Raw genomic sequence first — 20257 nt, 5'->3', positions numbered from 1 at the left:
CTGGCTCCTGGGACTTCTGCTGAGACCAGACAGGCCTGCAGATGCAGCTGCCTCTCCCAGAGGCTTGGCTCGCTTAGGCTCATTCCCCTCCCCTGCTACACTTGGCTAGCAATCACGTACCACCTGCCATGTGGCAAAGTACCACAAGTGGTACACGTACCACCGGTTGAAAAGCCCTGTTGTAGAGAGCCAAAAACAAAATACAAATGGAGAAGTGGATTTGAACATGGGGGAAAAAATACAAGGTACAGGAAAGAAATGTGCAAACAAAGCAAATGTTAAAAAGTCATTAGAATGAACAAGGGTTTGAGCTTATATAGTTTGTGTGTCCTGGAATATAATGATAGTGATTCATATTCTTATATGGACATGCTTGTATTTTAAGGGAGTTGGTTGCCTTCCCTTGGCTGTGAACAAGTTTATTCCAAGAAGAAATCCAAAAGTACAGAGCTACAGCAATGGAAATTGATACATTGTACATTTATCTTTGTAATTTTTGGAAAAACGATGAATTCTGAACAAATAGAAACCAAATGAGATTGTTTGTATTGACTGCTGGAATGTAGTTAGTGTGGATGCCCATATGTACACAACTAGTACAAGGGCATACTGAGAACAGGCCCAACCATGTTGACAGGGTATATCTAAGTACCTGAAAGCTATGGATTCCAACACAGCTCGAACAAGATGTTTTTTAGTAGTAGAAGGTGTGATACCCATAAAAGAAGTACATGCATAAGGATCATTCACAGGTATCTGAAATAAAATAGATATTAAAATAAAATATGTAGGAATATGTTCTATATACAATAGTTCAAGAAAGGACTGAAACATTACGGAAAGAAAAGGTTGCATGTGACAATAAGAGGCAGCATAGTAAGAGGAAGAAAATTGAAACAGCAGTAAGCAGTCTATTATATATAGGTAAAGGTTCCCCCGCACATGCGTGCTAGTCATTTCCAACTCTAGGGGCCGGTGCTCATCTCTGTTTCAAAGCCGAAGAGCCAGCGCTTGTCCGAGGACGACTCCGTGGTCATGTGGCCGGCATGACTAGACGCCAAAGGCGCACGGAACGCTGTTACCTTCCCACCGTAGTGGTCCCTATTTTTCTACTTGCATTTTTACGTGCTTTCGAACTGCTAGGTTGGCAGAAGCTGGGACGAGTAACAGGCGCTGACTCTGTTACGCAGCACTCAGGATTCGACCCGCCAAACTGCCGACCTTCCGATCGACAAGCTCAGCGTTCTAACCCACTGAGCCACCGCATTCAGATGCAGTCGGCCCAGGTTCGAATCTCAGAAGGGTATGGCTGACTGATGAGAACAAATAAGTTTGAAATGATCTTATCGGTCTCCCTTTATTCTTTGTTAGCAAGCCAAAAAATTTACACAAATATGAGCTGCCACTGCTGTGGCTACTGCCTGTAAGATGGCCTTGGGCTAGGCTGAAACAGGAAGTAAGATTTATCCCGTGTCTGGGACTAAGCAAGTGTATTCTGAATGCTTAACAAACATTTAACATATATATATATATATATGTGTGTGTGTGTGTGTGTGTGTGCGTGTATTACACACACACATATAAATGTGTGTGTGTATTATATATATGTTTGTGTGTGTATATGTATGTGTATATACAGTCATGCTCGAAATTGTTGGCACCCCAGAAATTTTTCCAGAAAATCAAGTATTTCTCACAGAAAAGTATTGCAGGAACACATGTTTTGCTATACGCAGGTTTATTCCCTTTGTGTGTATTGGAACACAACAAAAAAGGGAGGAAAAAAAGCAAATTGGACATAATGTCAAACAAAACTCCAAAAATGGACCGGACAAAATTATTGGCACCCTTTCAAAATTATGGGTAAACAAAATTGTTTCAAGCATGTGATGCTCCTTTAAACTCACCTTGGGCAAGTAACAGGTGTGGGCAATATAAAAATCACACCTGAAAGCAGATAAAAAGGAGAGAAGTTCACTTAGTCTTTGCATTGTGTGTCTGTGTGTGCCACACTAAGCATGGACAACAGAAAGAGGAGAAGAGAACTGTCTGAGGACTTGAGAACCAAAATTGTGGACAAATATCAACAATCTCAAGGTTACAAGTCCATCTCCAGAGATCTAGATTTGCCTTTGTCCACAGTGCGCAACATTATCAAGAAGTTTGCAACCCATGGCACTGTAGCGAATCTCCCTGGTCGTGGACAGAAGAGAAAAATTGATGAAAGGTTGCAACGCAGGATAGTCCGGATGGTGGATAAGCAGCCCCAAACAAGTTGCAAAGGAATGCAAGCTGTCCTGCAGGCTCAGGGAGCATCAGTGTCAGCGCAAACTATCCGTCGACATTTAAATGAAATGAAATGCTATGGCAGGAGACCCAGGAGGACCCCACTGCTGACACAGAGACATAAAAAAGCAAGATTAGAGTTTGCTAAAATGTACTTGAGTAAGCCAAAATCCTTCTGGGAAAACGTCTTGTGGACAGATGAGACCAAGATAGAGCTTTTTGGTAAAGCACATCATTCTACTGTTTACTGAAAATGAAATGAGGCCTACAAAGAAAAGAACACAGTACCTACAGTGAAATGTGGTGGAGGTTCAATGATGTTTTGGGGTTGTTTTGCTGCCTCTGGCACTGGGTGCCTTGAATGTGTGCAAGAGATCATGAAATCTGAGGATTACCAAAGGATTTTGGGTCACACTGTAGAGCTCAGTGTCAGAAAACTGGGTTTGCGTCCGAGATCTTGGGTCTTCCAGCAGGACAATGACCCCAAACATACGTCAAAAAGCACCCAGAAATGGATGGCAAGAAGGCGCTGGAGAGTTCTGAAGTGGCCAGCAATGAGTCCAGATCTGAATCCCATTGAACACCTGTGGAGAGATCTTAAAATTGCTGTTGGGAAAAGGCGCCCTTCCAATAAGAGAGACCTGGAGCAGTTTGCAAAAGGAAGAGTGGTCCAAAATTCCGGGTGAGAGGTGTAAGAAGCTTATTGATGGTTATAGGAAGCGACTGATTTCAGTTATTTTTTCCAAAGGGTGTGCAACCAAATATTAAGTTAAGGGTGCCAATAATTTTGTCCGGCCCATTTTTGGAGTTTTGTTTGACATTATGTCCAATTTGCTTTTTTTCCTCCCTTTTTTTGTTGTGTTCCAATACACACAAAGGGAATAAACCTGCGTATAGCAAAACATGTGTTCCTGCAATACTTTTCTGTGAGAAATACTTGATTTTCTGGAAAAATTTCTGGGGTGCCAACAATTTCGAGCATGACTGTATATTATATTGTTAATAATTTTAAAAATACGAATCCCAGGCATATTTACTTAAAGTATAAAATCTTTGAACACCAGGATGGATAAAAAAACAGTCGTTTATTGCTAAAAGATCATAATAAGCAATAAAAAGTAACCATTTAAAGCATATCTACCTAACCTAAGCTTTCGCTGGTCCTCTGCCAGCATCATCAGAGAAAGCATTGAAGGTTTGAAAAACCGCTGGTAAGTCTGTTTGGTTCTGTGCTCTGCTCATTGGCCACGTGATGGACCTTGCTCTAGCCAATCGTGATTGTTCTGTCTCACATCACTTCCCTTGCAATCCGGTCTTACTGTCCCTATTTTAAATTTTTCTCCTCCCTATCTGTTTTGGTTTGACTACCTTAACTGATCTTGTTTTCTTTTGTTGTTCCTCATCCAATGTCATAGCTGTTGGTATTTGTATTTCCTTGTTCTCTGTGTCCTCCTTCTCTACTCTCCTTGCTTGTGATTGGCCATTCTGTGCTATGCCTGGGTTTCCCTCGACTCCCTTCCATGATTTCTGCAAACAGCTCCCCGCCCCGATTCATTTGCACGTATGACTTTCTTTCAGTGCTTATCCACTGATCTTTATCTGATCCCTGGACTAGCCACCCCAATGTTTTTTGTTTATTCATATGCTGCCCTTGCTTTCTACTATCTGATTTAGTTGATCCTGCTGTATTTGGACGTTCTTTGTGTGTTGGTGTGTATGTGTGTTGCAGTGCTCTCTTTCCTTGGTTCGCCCATATCTGTTCAATTGGGGTTGTCTTCAGATCATCCATCAAAAGAAATACAGCAAACAGAGGATAACACGACTCATTCAAAAAAGAAGATACTGATCATGCAACAACTAGAATGTTTTGGTTTGACTACCTTAACTGTATCCATCCCGGTGTTCGAAGATTTTATACTTTAAGTAAATATGCCTGGGATTCGTATTTTTAAAATTATTAAGTTTGTGTGTGTGTGCGTATGTTTGTGTGTGTTTGTGTGTGTGTGTGTGTGTGTACACACACACACATAAAAGAAAAACAGTCACTCAAGTAAATAAATCAAAGGCAGTATTTTTACCTGCAAACCACTAAAAGATGGAACAAAACAAACTCCTCCTGAACTTATTAGGCTATGTGCCATTTGTGATGTCTCTTCAACATTGTCAAAAAGTTCTGTACAGGCAGACAAGATGTGAATTAATATGTATCAACAACTCTGAAACTTCTATACATAATTATCAATGCACTCCAAGAAAATATATGTCCTTTCTGATCCTTTAATTATGATGATTACATCAGTTATCTTTTCAGTACAGGTAATCCTCAACTTATAACCATTCATTTAGTGACCATTCAAAGTTACAACGGCATTGAAAAAAGGGATTTATGGCCATTTATGAGCGTTGCAGGATCCTCATGGTCACAAAATCAAACTTCAGGCACTTTGCAAATGGCATGTATCTATGACAGTTGCATTGTCCTGGAGTCATGTGATCACCATTTGTAACCTTCTCAGCCAGCTTCCAACAAGCAAAGTCAATGGGGAAAGCTAGATTTGCTTAATGACCACATGATTCACTTCAGTTGTAGTGATTTGCTTAACAACTGTGGCAAAAAAGGTTGCAAAATGGGGCAAAATTCATTTAACAGTTGCCTTGCTTAGCGATGGTAAGTTAAGGCTACCTGTATGGGAAAATATTCTAGTATTTCAGGTGTTGTGCACCTCTTTATGCCAAAGTGATCTAAATGGCCCTTTCAGTTTCTCTAAAAAGTCATTGATGTGCACTTCCTTACTGCCCTGAGAAAGGAAAATGTTAAATGCTATTCCATCTTTTCACTATTGGCAGTGTTTGCATATGGAAGAATTAGCGTTTGGTTTAACAAGTTAGTATTGCACTTAAATATACATAGCATATAGCTAGATATGAATTTCTTTCAATGCAGATTACAATACAGATGTCAAAGCAAAAACATCCGATGTTAGCAGAATGTTATTATTTGATACTGTGGAAGACATTATTCCTTCGCCTGCAATCTGCCTCTTAAAATGCAATACAGATGCAAATGCTGTGGTAAAATCTTGCAAAGCTTTCATTGCGTGGTGATAAAGTACAAACATCTTTGGGGTCAGAGGGTTTCTAAATCTAAAAATATATTTCTGCCAGAGTACAGGCAATATTATTAATTGCATATCATTACTTTTCAAAGTATGCAGTTTTAAAGTATAAAATGCAAGCTTTTAAATGCATTCATATTTGCTTTATTTGGTGTTTCATTTGGCATTGGATCATAAATAAAGTAAAAAACAACTGCTATAATTTACATCTTCAGAATTATTGAAAGGAAAAAATCCATCCACATAAGAACCAGTAACATGCTGATATTTTTTTTTACTTTACTTTTTACTTTATCATTCATAGGCTTAAATAATTCAGCTTTAATAATTACACTCACCTAAACTCTGAATCCATTTGATAGCATTTCCAGTATCAGAAGCATTGCCTTCAGCTAAGTAGGTTATCTCATTCCCAATTTTCCAACCAACCAGGGGATATAAGCCTTGAAATAACAAAACATAATTTTTCAAAGATATGCCACAATAGGCCCATTACATTCACAGAAAAACCTTTGATTAAATGCAGATCTTCACCAATGGAAGACATGTTAATAATGTTCACCAAATTCCCCTACAACTTGTGAAAATATAACCAGAGAATTAAGACTCTCTATAGGATGGAAGAATAAGGAAGGGCAGACTCCTCCTCTTCTTCCACAGTACTGGAAACTTGGGACAGTCCTTTGCAAAAAAAAAAAGCAGCAGTGGATTTATTTCATACTCTAATGAGTTTATTATGAGTTACACAATTACAGAGGGGCTCAAATGCTGGAACTTCGAATCCACATGCTAAGTCCCATTTTTGGGTAAGTTGTAACTTCAACCAATGGTTAATGCATTAAGGCAGATTTGTGAGAAAGGCTGACTTCCTTAATTCCTAAAGAAAAACAAATTGAATGTGTAGTGGAACAACAATCCAATTGATAGCACTGATCAAATGCTATCAACTGGTCATAAATCAAGAATTATCTGTAGTTTATATTAATAAGATAATTCATGATTTATTATACAGCACAGCAATAAGCTGCATTAGAATCTAAATTCTTTTCATATTTATATATTCTTCCATTATTTGAATAAATGTGGAGACATATTTACATGGGGTCTCCTAAACAAAGAAATATTTTAAGCAGCTTATTCAAATAATATTTTATAAATTTTTTATAGTCTTTATACTCTCGGTTGAATTCAATCTTCTATATTCAGTCTTTTCCATAAGGAAGTCTTTCTTACTATGGTGTTGCTTTTTTCTTTCTTATGACCAAGTGAAACCTATAAGTACACTTAGCCTATATCAGTTGGAACAAAAAAGTAGTTTTAGGAATTATTAGAATTATATTTTGAGATTTATTTTTACTAGCATAAATAATGAACAAAGCTGATAAAATACATAGTTGGGAATGGAGCTTTTTTCAGTTCTAAAACTTTAGTTATCCATGTGCTATGACTAAAACAGATTTCTTGATTACTACTTGATAATTAATATACTTAATTTTATTAATCATTTTAATTCTAATAAAATAAAATTTTATAAAATTATATACATTTAAAATTAAATTTAAATTAAGATTCAATTTATAAAACATTGTATTTATACAAAAATTATTTTTATTTCATTGTAAAAACTGTGTCCACAATTGTTCCTGCCAACCAGAAACATATAAACCTACCTTTCTTAGATACATGAATGTTGCTTCCAGTATTAATATCCCAAAAAGTACCAGTCCCCATGGTGATTTTTATATCACCTGTATCAAAACAGCCCTGTCCAAACATGGCTGCCTGCTGGTCTGCTGCCTACAAGTAAAAATCAGACAGCGAGGTATCAACAGCTACTCTAGAAATTAGTATTTAAACATTTAGAAGTGCATCATAACTTTACTGTGTTGAAAAGCTAATGTGCCAAGTTTAAAAAAAATGAAAAGCAATAGAATGGAAAGAAGATATGTAATTTTCCATTTTATTAGTCAGATAAAATAATGTTAATAGATGTTCTATCTCTCTCTCTCCCTATATATGTTTGTTTTAAAAAGTTTTATTTAAAGTAGCATTAGAATTTGGTAACGAGGGCCGTATCAGCATTGTGGTTACCCTCAGGGGGCCGGATGGCTGTGGCCAGGGTGGGTGTAGCCTACTGGGTGGGTGTGACTGGAGTGCATGTGGCCTACTGGGTGGGCATGGTTAGCTCTACATCATTCGCGTCAAGGGGGCCTGGGCAGTTGTGGGACAGAACTGAGGGTCTCTGGCAGAAGGAAATGGGACCGGGGCAAGTGCCAAGGCATGGTCCACTGGAGGAACCTCACTGTTCCTCTCAGGCCATGAGGGGAGGGGGGCTGGACAGTGGCACGGAGGTCAAATGCCCAGCCCAGCCACACCCACAGCACTAAGCCCAGCCCCACTTCCCCAAGGGGGCGCCCAGCTGTACTTACCTCCTCCTCAAGGCGGCTGCTGCTGTGCTTGCTCTCCTTAGCCAGGTTGCTCATGATGGGTACGAGGGCAAAGTCAAGAGGGAGGCCCACTCCCTCTCCATGTGAGGAGACCTGGCTTTGTATCCAAAGCTTCCTTAGCAATAGGATGGGAGACCCCCCCAGGATAAGCCGGGAGGATGGGGCAAGGGGATGGTGAAAGGGTAGCAGGGAAGGACTAAGGCAGGACTTCCATCAGACCGTCCCTCCCTCTCCTTCCTTCCTTCCTTCCTTCCTTCCTTCCTTCCTTCCTTCCTTCCTTCCTTCCTTCCTTCCTTCCTTCGAGTGCTGGAAAAATATTTGAGATGAGGGAGGGAGAAAAACATGCAAGAAACACAGCTGGGGAAGTGGCCAGCACATGGCCCTCACCTATTTCACATATCCGGCTTGGTGGGCTCTGGGGAAGGGGATGCCATGAGCAGCATGAGAGTTGATGTTACCTGTGCAATGCTGCCCAGCCCCCAGCCTGCCTGGTTTTGGCAGGCAGCAGGGCGCTCTCCTCACAGTGCCAAGAAGCTAAGTCGGGTGGCATGAATCTGAAGAGAAGCGCAAAGCTGCCCAGCCCCTAGCCTGCCCAAAGTAGGCAGGGCCATGTGCTGGCCACATCCAGGCAGTGGTACATTTCTTTATTCCTCACAAAGGATGATACCTCCCCAATGTGCACCCAGGGGGCAGGGCTGACGCGGCAGGGGCTGGTTCCTCGCTGTTTACAGACGGCCTTGTGGAGCTAAGACTGAATGCATTTCAGCGTAGATGGCCACCACGAAATTGTACATTAGCTCCCAGCCGGCCTGCTTCCAGGATGGCTTCGCGGGCCACATGAAATCACTTCATGGGCTGGATCCGGCCCTCAGGCCTTGTGTTTGACATCTGCTCTAGAAATTTAAGGATTAGTATGTTTTACTAAATTTAAATATATCCAAGTCAAAGAGAAAAATGTTTCTATACTTACCACAGCTGCTATTGCAATAGGCACTCCAAATATTTCAGGATCAACGGATCCAAAAATGTGACTTAAAATAAAGATAAATAAAGTTAGTGCTTCCAACTTATTCAATAAATTTTCAATAAATGAACTAACCAGAGAAAAATTGTCATTTCTATTCTAAATGGAACTTTGATACCATTTCATATTTATATTTCAACTATTTCATATTTATATTTCAACTAGACAACCCAGATCCATTGGGGTTATCATTTCAGAAATATTTCTTTATCTAAACAAAGAAATAGAAAGACCACGGGTGGGCAAAAAAATCAGTGGAGTGGGAGCAATATACAACTTCCTTTTGGCTTCCCCACTGAGTTTCCTTGTGGAAAGATGGAAGCAAGCATCAGAAATCTTCTTTCCTTCCCTTCCTCCCTCCTTCCCTTTCCTTCCCTGCAGGTAAGTAAGTGGCTGCTGCAGAGGACAGAGAGAGTGAGGGAGTATGGTGCAAGTGCAGAGAGATTGCTGCTACAACAGAATTGTGGGAAGCTGTCAGGCAACTTTGAAATCGAGAATCATGCGACTGGATTGATCATAGCAATGCCGTGGTGACACTGAAGCATGCAAAATTTCCCCAAATTTCATTCACTCAGGAGTCCTGCATCCCAGTATTCTATTTGAGGTAGCTTGGTTGAAAAAGGTTTTGCCCTATGACATAGTATTTTTCTCATTTAAAAGTTACAGACATGAGAGCTTTAACAGTAGCAATAGCAGTGAGACTTATATACTACTTCACAGCGCTCTTTAAGTGGTTTGCAGAATCAACATATTGCCCCCAACAATCTGGGTCCTCATTTTACCGACTTCGGAAGGATGGAAGGCTGAGTCAGCCTTGAGCCTATGAGAATCGAACTGCCGGCAACCGGCAGTCAGCAAAAGTAGCCTACAATACTGCTATCTAACAACTGTGCCACCATGGCTCATATATAGATAATTACTTTGACATTTATGTGTTCCTTTGGAAAAAGCAAAAATATATGTTAACTAAAACTTACCTAGTATCCTCTATTGGGGGGAAAAGCGATATTGGAATGGAAAGTAACTTGCTAAAAAGGTCACTCCATTGCAGCTGAAAACACATGCATATTAAAAAAAGAATTAAAACAGTGCAAAGACACACCACAACAACATGGCAGAGAGAACTAGTCATACCTTAAAAGGATCAAAAAATGCAGTGGTGCTGGCATTTGAATAATCTGTAGCATACACTGCACCTAGAATATACAATTAGATATTGAAAAATAAAACAAAAAGCAAATATAGTTCAACATGGAAATTAAAATTTGGTGGTTGATTTACTGAACAATACATCAGTCACATGATTCTTAATTATAACACCATGATTGCTTCTTTCCAAGAGGTTATTTTAATTATCTTGTAATATAGAACTGGGCAGTGCATTTCAATTAACGTTATTCTATGTACGCTATTATCACCATTCCTTTTATTGGTGCGCTTGATCTTCTATACAGAGCACAATTATAAAAGTAACCAATCTCACACACACTACAGAGCCTGTAAAATTGATCATGTTGAAGACGCCTCCAAGTGTAAAGACCTGCAGGGCAAAAGATTCCATAAGTAGCTATTGGGGTCTCTTTGTATGTGTCCTTGTCAGAGGAGGACTTAGAATCAGATAACACAAATTCTATGAGACATCTATTGTCTGAAAGATACATCTGAGCATAGAACTCTGATTCTTAACCCTAAAAATACCTCAAGTCTATGAGAATGGCAGTGCCTTCAAACAGTGATGCAAGGTATAAAATGGAGAAAAGGGGCAAGATTTTAAAGCTGGTACTTTCCTAGAAGCACGAATATTTTCTAAATGGATTACTATTAGGACAAAGACTAGAATTAGCAAATACGGAGTTCCAGTGGAATTCTCTGCAGCCTTGAGATAAAAATTCTAAAAATAATGTATTTTGCAATTCCCCTTTTATATTATACACCTTATTTCACCTTGTTCATCCAGCTTCCTGAACTTTGCTTTGCCTCTTGACTATGCTTTATGCCTGCACCTTTGAAACTTTGGTATTTTCTGTTCTTGATCCTGGATTAGATTTGGACAAAACGTGTTGCCCTTTCACTGCAAACGTCTTTATTTGCAGACAATAGATCTACTGTATTTTACAAATGCTGCTGTGGTTGAAGAATGTCAGAATAAGATTCACTTGCAGAATTTTAGGGTTGAGATGTGGGTATATTATCTTATCCCCCATTTAATCACTGTACTCACCTTTTGTGAGTTTATAAAGTAACCATGTGTCAACTGTTCCAAAACAGCAATTACCATCTTTAGCAGCTTGTTCTACCTGCAAATAAACACACAGGTCACTTTTTTTTTTGCAGAAAGGCAAATATAATCCATATCAGTATCCATACAATAGTTCTAGATTGCTACTCAGTCAAATTTAAGGGGGTTGATAGTAGTGTACAAAACCCTAAGCAATCCAAAAGGTTGGCTTAAGTAAGATTATTAATTACATAAGCCTTCTAGACTCTTATGATGTTTGAAGGAAACCCTTTTCTTTATGCCATAGTGTGGAAATTGCTGCTAGATAAATGTTGAGAAGATGAATCTGATGATTTTATGAAATGTACAACTCCATGCATCATGGCTGATCCCAATGCTAATATTTTTAGATATCTTTCAAAGCCACACTGTGTTATGTTGATAGGAGGAGGAGGGAGAAAAAGCAAACAGCCTGAATCTTTGCTAGCTACTGACTAGGACTGCTAGATGAGAAGAGCAGATTACCACTGTAAATTGTACATTGGCTATGACAAACGATGTGTATGTTCATATAGCATGCGGTTGGATAACAATCATGAGAGGAAGGGAATTGTGCTCAGTCTCTTACAAAATAAGTATTTGACCACTGGCCACTTTCTGTAAAAGCTATTTTATCTTAACACCTACAATATATTGCTTTTGCTGTTTATTTTATTTTTATTTATTTTTATTTTATTTTTCATAAAATATTTGAAGTTTCTTGTATTGGTCTATGTTAAAAATTGTACTATTACATCAGAAACTATTTTTTATAGTCCCATATAAAATGACCATCAGATAATATTAGCTATGATGCTTGTTTGTTTGTTTGTTTTTTGTGCTTTCAAGTCAGTTTTTGACTCCTGGCAACTGTCTGAACAGGTCCCTGCAGTTTTCTAAGCATGATTTTCAGAAGTGGTTCATCCTTGCCTCCTTCTTAGGGCTGAGAGAGTGTGACTGACTCAAGGTTACCCAGCTGGCTTTGTGCCTAAGGTGGAACTAGAACTCCCAGTTTCTAGCCTGATGTCTTAACCACTGCATCAAACAGGCTCTCAGTAATAACTATGCAGAGCTTGGAAAATAAATTAGTACAAATTGCATGCTAACCAGATATATTGGTCTCTAAACCCTAATATTCTAGTCAGTCTAGGATCATATGTTGAGAACAGTACACTGAAAAAGACTAGAATATTTATCAAGTTCATCTTCAATTGGCAATTTGATAAAACAAATGAACTCTTAGATACTATTGCCAGTAACCTCTGAACCAACAGGAAATCCCTTGCAAAGAAATTTAACATGAGGCTTACCTCAGATAAATGCTGTAAAACCCAAGCCAGTCTTAAAGAGACATGCTGTGTCGTAAAACTAAAAGAACGGGCTAGCAGAAGTTTATTAATCCGAGTGAAAAAGTGCAGCAAAGAAGAAATACCATGGATTGCCTGTTCAAAAACAAGGTTCGTAGGATAAACATTTACCTAAGCTTCTGTCCAACTAGATTCAAGTCAAGTTATATTTATGTAGGACTATATAGAAAATGAAATATATATTTTGAATTGAACTCAGAATAAACAGTGCATTCTGGAATGTTTGCAAAATTGGCTGCTGTTTAACAGAAACTAAACATGGATTTTTGGTTGTTCTGCATTTCAGCAAAAACAAAATCTGACCTTTGCACTGACCCATCCAATTTCCCATCTTCCCAGTATTTTTCATTCCCTCATTTTATAAAAAAAATGTATCAGCCCATGCACCTGCCTCCCTACTACAGTGATCTCAGCAGTTCAAAACACTATCTCTAACTGGCCTACCTGCTCCCAATCTTCCGAACCTTTTCTTTGCAGCTTTTCCTCAGCTGCCACTGATGCATAGCGGACGCGGACGCATATCTGCCCCTTACATCAGTTGTCTTAGCAGTAAGAAGCAGGATTTATTTGCATCTCCCACCAGCATGCCCATTCCACCCTTTCCAGAGTCTTCCCTGCTTCCAATGCCTTCTCCAAGGGAACTTCTCAGTCTACAGACTTTTTCCCCCCTGTGTATTCTTTATATAACTGGAACAAAACAACCCTATTTTCTTTTACATTTGGATCTCAACAAAGCATGTGCATTTTGATTTGGATGCCGATTGCTTAAAATCAGCTACAAATTTTGTACATTCCTAAAATTCTTACTAACATATGCCTACAGCTTAGTGCAAGTGTGTTCAGATATAAAGCCAAAAATGATTTATGTCTTAGTTTGTTGCTTATTACTTGTTTTATATGAGTTCAGACAATGTGATCTGTAAACCATAATTTGTCTGGACCCAGCCATTTGTGTTTCTTTTTTTCAATAAATCATGGATAATCGAGTAAGACTTATTATGTCCTATGAGCACCGCCTGTATCTATGAATACAGAACTATTCAGCTGTTTTGTGAAGTTGTTATCTGGACCTAAGGGACGCGGTGGCTCAGTGGGTTAGGACGCTGAGCTTGTCGACCAGATGGTCGGCAGTTTGGCGGGTCGAATCCCGAGTGCCATATAGCAGAGTGAGCGCCTGTTACTCGTCCCAGCTTCTGCCAACCTAGCAGTTCGAAAGCATGTAAAAATGCAAGTAGAAAAATAGGAACCACTACGGTGGGAAGGTAACAGCGTTCCGTGCGCCTTTGGTGTCTAGTCATACTGCTCATGTTATAAAATTCCCACTACAGAAATCAGCAGAGCAGAGAAAGGTTATATCCCAAGTATTTGCCAGATGTGCTGGTTTTCCACATGTGGGTAATTTTTAACAAATGCCACTTATACGTTTATTTCAATATTAAAACAATCTTTCCATTCTCCAGCACACACAAAACCAATCTGAGTCTGTAAGAAACAGTCACAGAACCTCTTCACTGCAGAAGTCAAAATTCATCTGCGCCTCCTCACTAATACAGGTAAGCCTCGACTTGTGACCACAATTGAGACCAAAATTTCGATTGCTAAGCAATAGAGTTGTTAAATGAGATGTCCCACTTTATGACCTTTCTTGCCACATTTGTTAAATTAGTAACATAGTTGTTAAGTAAATCTGGTTTCCCCATTGACTTTTCTTGTCAGGAGGTTCCAAGAGGTGATTCCATGGTCCAGGACACTGGAACAGTCATAAATACCGTGTTTTCCGGAAAATAAGACCCGGTCTTATAAATTTTTTTGCCTCCAAAAGAGGCACCAGGTCTTTTTTTCAGGGGATGTCTTACCTGCTTACCTTAGGACTGTTGCAGCCAGACTTCCCACACCCCGACAGCTGTTGCGCTGCTGCCCTGCTGCCCGAGTTCTTCTGTGGCTGCATGCCACCTGGCGCTTCACGCTGGTGCCGCTGCTCATGGCAGGATGCTGAATGTTGCACCGTGCTGATGCCGGCAGGTGTATTGTGCTGGTGCCGCTGCTTGCAGCAGTAGGCTGCACAAAACATTGTGCTGATGCTGCCGCTCGCACACGCCATGGCACAATGCACCACACGGCGTTCTGCCACTTGCGGCAGCACTGGCACAATGCACCATGTGGCATCTGGTGCATCATGCCGGTGCCGCCGCTCACGGTAGGATGCTGAACAACACATTGCGACAGTGCTGCCACTTGTGGCAGGATGCCGCAAGTGGCTGCAGAACTTGGGTAGCAGCACAACAGGTGTCGGGATGTGGGAGGCCTGACTGCTGCAGTCCTAAGCTAAGCACATGCGGGACACATGGGGCAGCTCCACCCCCTCCACCCCCACCCTAGCTTGATTTTTATATGTGCTTCTTGCCCCAAAACTAGGGCTTATTTTGTGGGTAGGGCTTATATTAGGTGCAAATGTAAAAATCAAGCTAGATGTTATTTTTGGTATAGGTCTTATTTACAGGGAATGTGATGATCCAGGGCTCCCCACGGAGGCAAAGCAGTCGGCTGGCAAGAGAAACAGTCCTTTAATAACTGTCAATGTTACCCAAAAGCTCCCCACATATGCTGGCAAGCCTTCAACCAAAGCCCACACACACGTTCCTTTCAGCTGCCTCTGGCTGAAGGCAATTTCAATACAGCCGAAGAAGTATACAATGTCCTCAAGGCCAGATAGATAACAAGAAAACAAAACAGAAACTTAATGAGTCCTTTTAAATCTCAGCTTGCCTGCAGTCTGCAAGGAGAGACTCCGAAATGCAGTCTGCAGTCGTAAAGCAGGAAACCAGCCGGTCTGGTATTCAAAATGTCCACATTAAACAAAGACAAGAGCACAGTTCACAACTGTCCCAAGATACCACGTTTGTTCCCGACAAATGCCCCACCCCACAGCGTCTCCTTAAATCTTAATCCCCAGGTGTGCCTTGTGGAGTGGGGCAGGACGCTCTCCTCCCGAGCAATTGAGCCTGCCTATGTTGTTCTCTCCTTGCTCTCGGATCAGGTGGGTGGGGGCCTTGCTCCTCGCCTGAACTCTGCCTCCCGTGTTCCAAACCTGAAGGGCCCTGGCCTGCCTCAGCCTGCTCTTCCCCACAGTCCTCCAAAGCCACAGACACCTCCTCCCGGGGCCTCAACAGGGTCCTGCTCCACCTCCCTGTCCTCCTCGGATTCAGGCTCCGGATGGAGGCATGACAGGGAAACACAGTATATGCCAGTTGCTAAGTGTCTGAATTTTGATGACATGACCATGAGGATGCTGCAACAGTCATAAGTTACTTTTTTTTTTAGTGCCGTTTGAACTTCAATTACTTAATGAATGGTTGTTAAGTCGAAGACTACCTGTACCAACATTTTCATTCAGGCAATTGTGACTAATCGTATCTTACTAAATCTGCATTTTTCTAAATCTAATCATAAAAAACAAGCTATATAATATGCTGGGAAATTCATGGCTATTTCCCTTTCCTAATCTTCTAGTTTACAAAATGTAGCTTTGGAAGAGACGACCTATTTGCTATTTAGAAAAAGAGAATTGAAAGAAAAATTTAAACGTTGTTTCTCTCATAAAAATACAAGGTCGGGCAACTCTTCCTTACTTCTCTCAGCTGCTGGCTTAAAGAAGTAACAACCAAATACCAGCCTTCTCTAAAGTAAGGGCATACATATTTGCACACACGCAAAGTTCCTTCCTTCTTTCATCCAACTTATTTTCCATGCAAAGAAGTATCTTACCTTCATTAAAAAACTTTTGTTCCAGGATTTAACGAGGTTAGAAGCTCTCATATCTTGCCAACTTATGAAATTATGAAAAGGTTTCCCTGTCTTTCTGGAAAAGCAAAAAGGGATAATTGACTTTCCAACTGCTTTGTATTACAGTTCAGTAACAGAGTTTAGATATCAGCTCTAAATAGATTACAGATAAAAAAAGGTATCGACACAGAATCAAAGAAATGTGCAAGTAGATGGGATCACAAAGATCATCTAGTTCAACCCTCTATAATATGCAAAAAAAACCATAAACAAATAAACCATGTTCCAAAGGTGTTGCTAGTTCTTCTTAAAAACCTAGCTGAATCGACCATTTGTGGTTATAAAGATCTTACAATCAGGATATCTTTTTTAAAGTGAAATTTAGGTACCAGCAACTTGGGACCTCATTGGTTTTTGGCCATCAAAAGGTTTTCACTGACCAGTGAGTTTCTCATAGCAACTGATTACAGGTAATCCCCGAGTTACAAGTGTTTACTTAACGCTCAAAGTTATGTAATGAGCGCCCCCTTGTGCTTATGAACAAGCAAGTCCTGAAATTACAAATATTGCAGCACCACAGCAGTCGTTTGCCCTTAGGAGCAACCGCAGTGGCTCTGCAACATTCACCCTGGTTATTCCCTCCCTCCCCACCCCGCCCCGGGTCCCCCTAAGCACCAGGCCTTCAATACTCACCCTGTGAAGATTGAGATCCTTCGGTTTCATGGCTGCTCCAGGCCTTTGGTGCGTTTGCAGAAAATGGAAACCAAGCAGGGGGACGCATCCACGTGCTTCTGGAGGCCTTTTCCAGGCTGCTGTGGCCGAGATCTGAGGCTGGGGGATGCTTCTGCACCCCTCTGTGGCCTGATCCAGGCTCCATAGGGGTTTTACAGGCCTCTGCAGCCCAGATCTGAGACCAAGGAAAGCTTCCACGCCCCCCTCCCACGGCCCGATTCAGGCTCCAGAGATCTTTTCCAGGCTGTTGCCACCCGGATCTGAGGCCGGGGGATGCTTACGTAGCCCTCTGGTGGACGGTTTCCAGGTGGCAGTGGCCTGGAAAATACCTCCAGAGCCCGGATCGGGCTTCAGGGGGGTGCAGAAGTGTTCCCTGGCCTCAGATCTGGGCGGCAGCCTGGATCAGGCCACAGGGAGGCGCAGAAGCATTCCCCAGCCTCAGATCAAGGTGGCAGTGGCCTGGAAAAGGCCTCCGGAACCCAGATCGGGCCACCGGGGGGGCAGGGAAGCGTTCCCCGGCCTCAAATCTGGGTGACAGCAGGAACTGCAGCAGAAAGGAGATGGATCTTTTCCAGGTGACACCAACGCAGAAGGAAGGGGACGCATGAGGTATCTTAGTGGGTCAGGAGGCCTTGGGGGCCTGTTCCATCACTAGGCCCTCCATGGCCTTCCCTACCCCGAGATACCTCATGTTCACTTAACAAGCTGCGTAAGTTTTAACAAGCAAGGGAGTGATCTCGTTGGAGGTACAAGATTCACTCTACAAGTTTTCGAGTTACGAGTGGAATGGGCAGGCTCCATTCCACTTATAACTCGAGGACTACCTGTACATGTACTTTAGACTGTCTTGTGCTTTTCCCCCCTGTCAAATGGGACAAGGTTTGGGGTATTGATTGATGGCTGACAGTTAACTCTGCACAATAACATCCCCACACTGTAATCATTACAATTAGTTATGCCCATTATGGCCAAAAAACATTTCGCCAAGAGATTTTAACACTAGTGGCAAGTAAAAAAATAAATATAAACTCTTAACAATTATTTCTTGACCTCATTTCTGTGGCAATAAAAAAGTGTCCTTGATAATTATCCCAATGTACTTGAATACTGATACCATCTCTACTTTCAATCTTCTAGATTCATTATCCCAAGTTCCATCGGCCTATTTTCAAGACCTTGTTTTACCTCTTTTGCCTCCACCCAACCCGTTTTAGTCAATGTCCCTTTGGAAATGATGCCCAGAATCTTTCACATAGTCCTAGAGCAGGGGTCGGCAACCTAAAAAAGAAAAAGAGCCACTGGGAACCGGTTCCATCACAAATTAAAAAAAGAGGGAGCCGCGTGCGTGTGTCCATGCACGCGCATGCGCAAAAAGGTTTTTTGCGCATGTGCGGACGCACGCGGCTGCCATTTTTTAAAAAATGAGATGGAACCGGTTCCCGGTTGCCCGACGGCGACGGCCCGTCTGCAAAGCTGCCGCTTTCGGCACCTTTGCAGACGGGCCGTGGCAGCTTCCTCAAAGAGCGGCGCCCCTGCCCATTCCGAGAGGTGCGTGCGCACCTCTCCGAACGACCGGAGGTGCGCGCGTACCTCCACGCGAATGGGCAGCGGTGCCGCTCTTTGAGGAAGCTGCCGCGGCCCGACTCAGCTTCCTCAAAAAGAGAGGCGCCCCTGCCCATTCCGAGAGGTGCGCGCGCACCTCTCCGAACGACCGGAGTTGCGCGCACACCTCCCCAAACCTTTGGGGAGGTGCGCGCGTACCTCCGCGTGAAGGGGCAGCGGCGCCGCTCTTTGAGGAAGCTGCCGAAAGCGGCAGCTTCCTCAAAGAGTGGCACCGCTGCCCCTTCGCGCGGAGGTACGCGCGCACCTCCCCAAAGGTTTGGGGAGGTGCGCGCGCAACTCCGGTCATTCGGAGAGGTGCGCGCGCACCTCTCGGAATGGGCAGGGGCGCCGCTCTTTGAGGAAGCTGCCGCGGCCCGTCTGCTAAGCTGCCGCTTTCGGCAGCTTCACAGACGGGCCGCGGCAGCTTCCTGAAAGAGCGGCACCGCTGCCCATTCGCGCGGAGGTACGCGCACACCTCTCCAAAGGTTTGGGGAGGTGCGCGCGCACCTCCGCCCATTCGGGGAGGTGCGCGTGCACCTCTCCAAACGGGCGGTGCCACTCTCCATTTGGAGAGGTGCGCGCGCACCACTGCCCGTTGGAGGCGGTGCGCGCGCACCGGGCGGCTGGGAGCCGCAGGTTGCCGACCTGTGTCCTAGAGCATGGTCTCCACAGTGCAGCATTGAGAAGGTTTCTTCTAATGCTATCCAGAACTCTTAGTCCTTTTAACATAAGTCTCACTTTGTTGTCTCATTTTCAGCTCATTGTCAGTGACCATACCCAAGTCCCTCCTCGTAATGCTTCTAAGCCCCTTCCTTTATAATGCCCTGTATTTTCCCTCTCTAAATACAGTACTTTACATGTCTCCCTGTTGAAGGATATCTTGCTCCTCTTAGCCCTGTTTCCCAAAATGTGCAGTTTAGATTGTAATGTTGTTAGATCTAGCTTACTGGCCAGATTTCTTAATTGTGTTTTAACTGCAAACAGGATGAGCAACTCATCCATTTCAAATTGTTGAATAATATTGCGCCAACACAGAGACCATTACTTGCTTCTTTCCCACTCACTAAGGAGCTATTAATGCTGACTGGAGTGTGGTTAGCTAGTTAATTATGGACCCATTTTATTGCATTGCTATCCATTCATACCAGTATAGCTTTTTATCTTGTCAAAGAAACAAGGTAAGATTTGTCTCACCTATTTTTGACAAAACAGTGCTGACTTTTAGAACACACACAGCATAGTCTTCATTTTGGCTACAAATGGCTGCTTTATTATCTACTCTTTAACATATTACATATATTGATGTTAAGTTTAAATTATTAAGTTTATTTTTCTTTTCTTAATGCCAGGCTCTTTTCCTATTCTCTAACACTTTTTTCCCCCGTCCTAATAATTCTTCAACCAGAACCTTCAGTATTTTAAGGGTATTTTCTTAGATCTGGGAACCTGAAGAGGTTCCAATTAATTGGGAAATGCTGGATTTCAGGGAAATGTTGGGCTTTAGTGACTGTGCTCTACACCAGGGGTCCCCAACCCCCAGTCCATGGACCAGTACCGGGCTGTGGCATGCCTGCAACCGTTCTGCACATACAAGCAAAGCCCCATCCACGAGATGCAGGCAGCACACGAAACCATGCATCTCC

At 42.2% G+C, this 20257-nt stretch overlaps 1 protein-coding gene across 2 annotated transcripts in view; it reads right to left on the bottom strand.

Moving 5' to 3' along the window:
• Positions 1-20257, bottom strand: part of GK5 (glycerol kinase 5) — a 40822-nt gene that overhangs the window by 9821 nt on the left and 10744 nt on the right. For both annotated transcript variants that reach the window (XM_083364322.1, XM_083364323.1), the window contains exons 4-13: positions 16263-16356; positions 12441-12572; positions 11095-11170; positions 10008-10069; positions 9851-9924; positions 8820-8880; positions 7073-7199; positions 5741-5845; positions 4365-4459; positions 653-756 (exon numbers count right to left, since the gene is read on the bottom strand). In XM_083364322.1, coding sequence (XP_083220448.1) covers positions 653-756; positions 4365-4459; positions 5741-5845; positions 7073-7199; positions 8820-8880; positions 9851-9924; positions 10008-10069; positions 11095-11170; positions 12441-12572; positions 16263-16356 — 930 coding nt within the window. The remainder of the gene's footprint in view (positions 1-652; positions 757-4364; positions 4460-5740; positions 5846-7072; positions 7200-8819; positions 8881-9850; positions 9925-10007; positions 10070-11094; positions 11171-12440; positions 12573-16262; positions 16357-20257) is intronic.

This window comes from Vipera ursinii (genome assembly GCF_947247035.1).
Source record: "Vipera ursinii genome assembly, chromosome: 5".
NCBI lineage: Eukaryota > Metazoa > Chordata > Lepidosauria > Squamata > Viperidae > Vipera > Vipera ursinii.
Note: the sequence above shows the minus strand (reverse complement) of the source record. Positions and strands in the feature narration are given on the sequence as shown.